Source organism: Silurus aristotelis (genome assembly GCF_946808225.1).
Source record: "Silurus aristotelis genome assembly, chromosome: 7".
Taxonomy (NCBI): Eukaryota; Metazoa; Chordata; class Actinopteri; order Siluriformes; family Siluridae; genus Silurus; species Silurus aristotelis.
The window spans coordinates 6,437,158-6,443,672 of record NC_139580.1 but is presented as its reverse complement, the minus strand read 5'-3'; the positions used below and the strand labels follow the sequence as shown (position 1 = coordinate 6,443,672).

The 6,515-nt window shown below is 36.8% G+C and overlaps 1 protein-coding gene across 2 annotated transcripts; it reads left to right on the top strand.

Moving 5' to 3' along the window:
• The first annotated feature begins 2,242 nt into the window (after positions 1–2,242).
• Positions 2,243–6,268, top strand: tnfrsf11b (tumor necrosis factor receptor superfamily, member 11b). Of its 2 annotated transcripts, none has more exons than XM_083547178.1 (4): positions 2,243–2,418; positions 3,505–3,886; positions 4,309–4,488; positions 5,208–6,268. In XM_083547178.1, the coding sequence occupies exons 1-4, from the start codon at positions 2,404–2,406 to the stop codon at positions 5,519–5,521; spliced, it is 891 nt and encodes a 296-aa protein (XP_083403304.1). In that variant the 5' UTR covers positions 2,243–2,403; the 3' UTR covers positions 5,522–6,268. The 2 variants fall into 2 exon arrangements, with proteins under 2 accessions (XP_083403304.1, XP_083403305.1); XM_083547179.1 differs by lacking the exon at positions 2,243–2,418 and adding an exon at positions 2,483–2,727.
• The last annotated feature ends 247 nt before the right edge of the window (positions 6,269–6,515 follow it).

The window sequence follows — 6,515 nt, the reverse complement described above, 5'->3', positions numbered from 1 at the left end:
CAGACAGTTATGAAAGTGTTGCGGGCACACATTTGGTACTTAATAATTTTATAATGAGCTGCTGTCACCCAATTTTACAATATTAAGAACTTATTGACGCTTCCACTAAAGATTTATTGGGAAATAGACATTTTATCTTCATTTTATCTAATAAATAAATAAATGAATAAATAAATAAATAAATAAATAAAGTAAAAATAAAAAAATAAAGATCTGCTTATGTTCGTTCGAAATGGGAACAATGAATGATTCTGATTAATTAATGTGTCTCACCATAGCCTTGTTAACCATTTAAATAGGATAAAATCACCTCAAATTTGATATCAGGAATTCCAATGATTCATTATCTATTATTTGTATACTTCATTATTATAGAGCAAACAATGTGCAAAAAAAAGTTACTTGGCATTGCACAGTAAATAATATCCATTATGTGTTCACTATTCACTATATGGTTCTTATGGTAACAGTTTATGAAAGATTTCATAGGAAAAGGAAGGGACTGTTTTTTATTTTTGTCAAGTCAAGATCCTTTAACCGAGCCAATGATGAGAAATGTATGTAAAAGAAAAACACTGCGGGGACAGAACAGGACAGTGTGTACCCAGATTATGTGACAAATAAGAAAAAGAACAAAAGGGACAAAGGAAATAGCACATGAGCCATTACCTGAGCCAAAGCTTAGGGACATTTTGAAGAATTATAAATCATTTAGAGGAAATTTATCCAAACAAATCCCCTATGAACTTTTACCTGAGATTTTTATAAATCTCAAAAATGCCCCAGCAGAAATGTTCTGACTTTTTTTTTCCAACTTCAAGCAACTCATTTAAATGGATGTTTTTTGAAATCCAAATCCAACATTGAGTCAATATTTGCTGTTATGTTATCCTCCACTTTTCTTTTAGGATGTTTCACTAGATTTTGGAGTGTGTTTGTGGAGATTTATTCAGCCACAAGGGCTTTAGGGAAGTCATGATGTAGGTTAAAGCAGTCAGTAGGCCATTTGATCCCAAAGGTGGTCATTAGGGTTGAAGTCAGAGCTCTTTTGCAAACCACTCAAGATCTTCCACTCTAACTCATGTGTACCATATGTTCATAGAGATGGTTTTGGCTATATGTTCTGAAGAAGGAAAGATTTCATGCCTCCAACTTTTTGGTAACAGTTTTAGGAAGAGCCACATACACACTATATGGACAAAAGGATTGTGACACCTGACTTTTCAAGACATACACGGTTCTTTCCCAAACTGGTAAAGCTGAAGGCACACAATTGCATGAAATTTTGCCTTCACTTGAACTAGGAGACCCAAGGAGACTAGGAGACCTGTTCCAGCATGATCATACACCCATATGCACAAATCCTGCCCCATGAAGATCTGAAAGAAAGAAAGAAAGAAAGAAAGAAAGAAAGAAAGAAAGAAAGAAAGAAAGAAAGAAAGAAAGAAAGAAAGAAAGAAAGAAAGTGGAGAAAAATATATGGATTATTAAGTATCCTCATTTTTATATAATAATTTAGGAATTTTTATTTGTATTTCGCTTTTAATAATGAACATTGTCTCAAAGCAGCTTTACACTGATAATATGGTAATAAAAATGAATAAAAATATTTCTTTATAAGAATTCTTAATAAGTTATATAAGTTAACGTAATAAGAATAGTGTGATCAGGGTGGATGTAGGGAGCAAATCATCTTAATATCACAATTTAGCTGTTGCCAAAGTACCTTAGATTCTTACACTTGCCCATTTTTCCTTTTTTTTTTTCAAAACATCAACTTTAGGATCTTCATGTTTCTAATATCTCTCAGGTCTTTCTATTGTAATGAATGTTATTGATTTCAGCTGTTGGTAATTTTTTTTTTTCTTTTTCTGTAATGTAAATATATATATATATATATAATAAATTCAGTTGTTTGTTATTGTTGCTTTTTTTTACATTTGTATTTTCGAATATAAAAGAAATATATTTTGTGTTTCTGAATATAGAAAATATAGAATATAGAAAATCATGAACATGTCAGCTTTGTCATATTGAATTAATCTGGAGGTGGTTATGGTGGTGATGGTGATGGTGGTGATGGTGATGGTGAGGAACAGAAGTTAAATTGCTTTAAAAAAAAAAAAAAAAAACTGAACAGATTTTTTTTTGTCGCTCAGGCATTTCGGAAATGTGTATGTTCATTCACTTGTTTGTGTTTACAATAATGTGTTGGGTTTTTTTTTTTTTTTTTTTTCCTGGAAGTGACCGGGTGACGCATCCACGAGCGTTTAAAAAGCGGACCGAGATCCTCCTTCATGACACCAGTACCGAAGAGAGAGAGAAAGAGGGAGAGAGAGAGAGAGAGAGAGAAAGAGAGAGAGAGAGAGAGAAATAGAGGCGAAAGCGCATTCAGACACACAGATGGCAATCCACGAGGTAAGTGTGTGTGTGTGTGTGTGTGTGTGTGTGTGTGTGTGTGTGTGTGTGTGTGTTTGCGCGCATGTGCGTCCGCGAGCACTGTACAGAACGCACGTTAAGAGCGCGGAGGCTTCGCTCGGGTTTTGCGCGTGTTTAACGCGGCCGTTTTGCGCCATGAAGTCGAAGAACTGAACCTGTGATGGAAGGAGAGAGATAGTGAGAGAGAGAGAGAGAGAGAGAGAGAGAGAGAGAGAGAGAGAGAGAGATAAAGAAAGGGGTGATTGGTCTTAAACAGGATGAAACGCTCCGACTGGCACCTTGGCACAGGTATGATGTTACAAAATAAAGAGCACAATGTATTCAGCAAGGTTTTTCTTAAAACTATACAGCACGTGCAATTATAGTACAACATGACTGACAAAAGTAGAGTTTAGCACTTTTTGGCATTGTTATATATACTGCTGTATGGATTGTTGGTCATCAGGGTCTTTTGAGGAACCTGATATTTTTTATCCAGGGAAAAAGCTTTATTAACAAGTTTTTAATGGGTTGCATATGCAATGAATTTCTCCTGGTATGCTGGTGCTAGAAAAATAGAAAAACGGACCTAAAATATTAACTAACAGAAGAACAGTGATCTGTAGATTCAGGATCTTACTGAAGTGCACACAGATTCTGGTTTGATTTGGTTTCCTGTGTGGTACTGGAATGACCCTTTGACGAGACGTGGCAAGAACAGAGATCATTTTATTGACCGATAAATCTTTACTAATAAAATAAGGATATGGATATGAGTCCAACTTAATGCTCTAATGCAATACAATAATGCAGTGACAATAAAGTTCTATCTATCTATCTATCTATCTATCTATCTATCTATCTGTCTGTCTGTCTGTCTGTCTGTCTGTCTGTCTGTCTGTCTGTCTGTCTGTCTGTCTGTCTGTCTGTCTGTCCTGAGAAACATTGGGGAAACCCTGGAGTGTGCTGCAGTTTTGGTGGACAGGAAAAAAAATGTTTGGTTGCCATAGTTACACTGACTTGTCTATTCATTCTGCCAAACAAAGATCCTCATAGTGTTGTACATGTGTGTGCTTGTTTCTGCAGTTTATCAAAACAGCTGCGCTGCTATTCAGCATCACAGCATCATTAATCCACGCCATTAGCGAGACCAAGTACGAGCGCGAGCTTCCCTACGGTCGGAGAATCTTGTGCAATCGCTGCCCTCCAGGTTCCTACATGCGGAAGCATTGCACTGAAACGCAGCCTACCGAGTGCCGACGATGCAACGAAGGCTTCTACACCGAGCACTGGAACTACATCTACGACTGTCTCCCCTGCGACTGGTGTTCCCAAGATCAGGTTGTGACGCAGGAGTGCACCAGTTCCACTAACCGTGTGTGTGCTTGCAAAGAAGGTTTTTACTCGTACTCAGGCGTCTGCCGGCCGCATACGGTGTGCCCACACGGCTTCGGAGTCAAAGAGAAAGGTAATTCTGTTCAAAAGTTATTCAGAATGTGTGTTTTTTTTTGCTTACGGACGCATGAAATGTACCAATTTTGAAGAATCACTTCTGAGGCTCTGAGGATCCTGTTGCTCATGCAGCTTATGGACTTCAATCAATAGTGCTCATTCATTCTCATCTCTGATGCCTATCTATTACACGTGACCCGACAATAAAACCTTATTTCGAGTCTGCAAACATGTCGCACTGACTGTACATACTGATCTAATCTCATAGGTCATGCCAAATACATATTATTATCTAGTAAAGCTGAATGATTTTATAGAAAAATTACCAAATAAAATGCTTTCCTATAGTATGTATGTTAAAGAAGTGCCTTGTGAAAAGAAAAGTGTTCTTTATTCTTATTAAGCATTATTATTATTATTATTATTATTACTGAACAGGAACTCCACAAAAAGACACAGTGTGTGAAGTTTGCAAGAACGGCTACCACGCAGCAGGTGAGCCTGGAAACACCCGGTGCATCCAAAACACAGTGTGCAAGTCAGAAGAGAAGATCCAGATACATGGCAGCAACTGTTTGGACAACGTGTGTGTTACCTGCAAAAACATCATACATCAAGGTATGCTGCAGTGCTGCATTGGAAATCATTGTGTGTGTTTTTTTTTTTTTTTTTTTTTTTTAAGTAGAAGGAGGAGAGGGAAAACGCCTATTTCTGTTCAACAAGTCATATTATTAGAAAGGTCTTGTCGATCAGGAAATGAACAAAAGCTACATGCAACCGGTTTGCTGACAGAAGTGAAAATGTGAGCAAAACCAACCGGATCTTAAGAGGTATCAGTTTGAAAGGCGTAATGGTTGAAGCATGCAAATTATTTAAGCATGATTTAACATGTTGGCTGGGGATTGCAGAAAGGGGGGAAGAGGTGAAGAGATTCCAGGTTTGGCTTTCGATTCGCAGCTGGAATGCAGACTTTGCACGCTGTATATGAGAAACAGAGTGTTATTAGAGCGTTATTAGAGCGTTTTAGAGCATGAAGAAGACTGAAACTTGGCATTCACAAGTCTGTGTGAATGGGATAAATATAAACCTGTTCTTTGCCCTTGGAATTCTTCAGCATTGAAGTCATAAAAACCCTCGTGAACAGTTACAACCACTATGACCTTGTCTGAATGTTTGGTCTCGGCTTCATAATGAATAATAGAACAGATGCTGACAGCAGGGTTTCGAAAATAGGTCTGAGGATAAATTATTAATTCTTGTCTTGAATAATAAATCAGCTAAGGTAATTAGATGTAAGCGCTATTATAAGCTGTTTTTTGTTCTATTTCTGTTTTTAGGTTGGGTAAACCTCACCTACCAGTGCTTTCTAGAAATCTTCAAGAGGCACAACAACCTAAAGCTACAACAGTTCGTTAATGGCTTAGAGATTTTCGACAACGAGCAAGAATTACACTCCATCCCAGATAAGGACACCTTTATTCACCGCCTGCACCTGTGGTTCAGCAGTGCTTCAGAGGAACAAGTCCACAAACTTCCAGATCAGCTCCAGAAGGCCGGTATGAAGAACCTGTCGCAGAAAATCAGGAACAGAATCCACAATATCCAAATAAAAGTCAATCTGTGCAACAACAAAGTCTCAAATCATATTTGATCCACTTCGTTCTTTAAAGCTTCTGTACTTTACCCTGAGGGGCGAAGATAAAACATCATGGATATGAATTAAAGAATAGGCACTGATTTTATTTTTTTTGTGTTTTTTAATTTACAACTCTGTGTTTCATGACTCTTTTTTTATTATTTATGTTTTTTATTTTCCCAATTTTTAGCAATTCCCATTGCCTGTTGTTTTCTAGAGATCTTTGCACTTCACAAAATCCCACTTTTTAAACTGCTGATGTACGCATTGCTTCATAATGTGTTAGTAATGTATTAGTTAGTGTCTGTACATATACATATATATATATTTTTTTTTATTTTTTTTTTTATTATTATTATTTTTTTTATAATAATAATTTGTCAAACTATCTGCCTCATGCAACGTTATTACCTCTATGTCTTTTTTTTTTCTTTCTAATCCAGTAAAGATTCCCATGTGTGCTTTTGATGTTAAACTCTTGGATCTTCGGTTGAGGAGAATTTTTGTTTTGTTTCCCCGGTCTGTGTTGTGACACGTTTATGTCTTTCTGCAGGCAGTTCTGTTGACTTCATGGCTTGGTTTTTGCTGCAGTCTGCTTTTTAAACTTTATCTAGAGCGATTTCCTAATTCTGTCAATAGCACAGGTGCACATCCTTAATTCACCTGCGCTAAAATTCAAGTGTCATATCAAAGAGTCTGAATACTTTTTAATGTATTATTTCATTGATTTTGAACTATTTTTTAAATAAATTTCCAAACTTATGTCTAATCTGTATTTTTGCATCATTACTATGGGGTACGGTGTGTAGACTGATAGGGGAAATATATACAAGGGGCATTGAAGTCAAAGCATGGCGGTACTTCACGCAGTAGTAAGTGCTATGCGTCCTATTACTGATAGGTGGCGCAAATGTCAGTCCAGAGACCACTAAACAAGATGACACACGACAGTGTTAGTGGTTGCATAGAACAGTGTGTGGTGATAAAATTTTTTGTAAATGAAGGCAGA

Excerpts from the sequence above, each read along its gene's own strand:
- tnfrsf11b (XM_083547178.1), top strand. Across the intron at positions 3,887-4,308 it reads CTTCGGAGTCAAAGAGAAAG|GAACTCCACAAAAAGACACA; the intron begins GTAATTCTGTTC and ends ATTACTGAACAG. Across the intron at positions 4,489-5,207 it reads CAAAAACATCATACATCAAG|GTTGGGTAAACCTCACCTAC; the intron begins GTATGCTGCAGT and ends TTCTGTTTTTAG.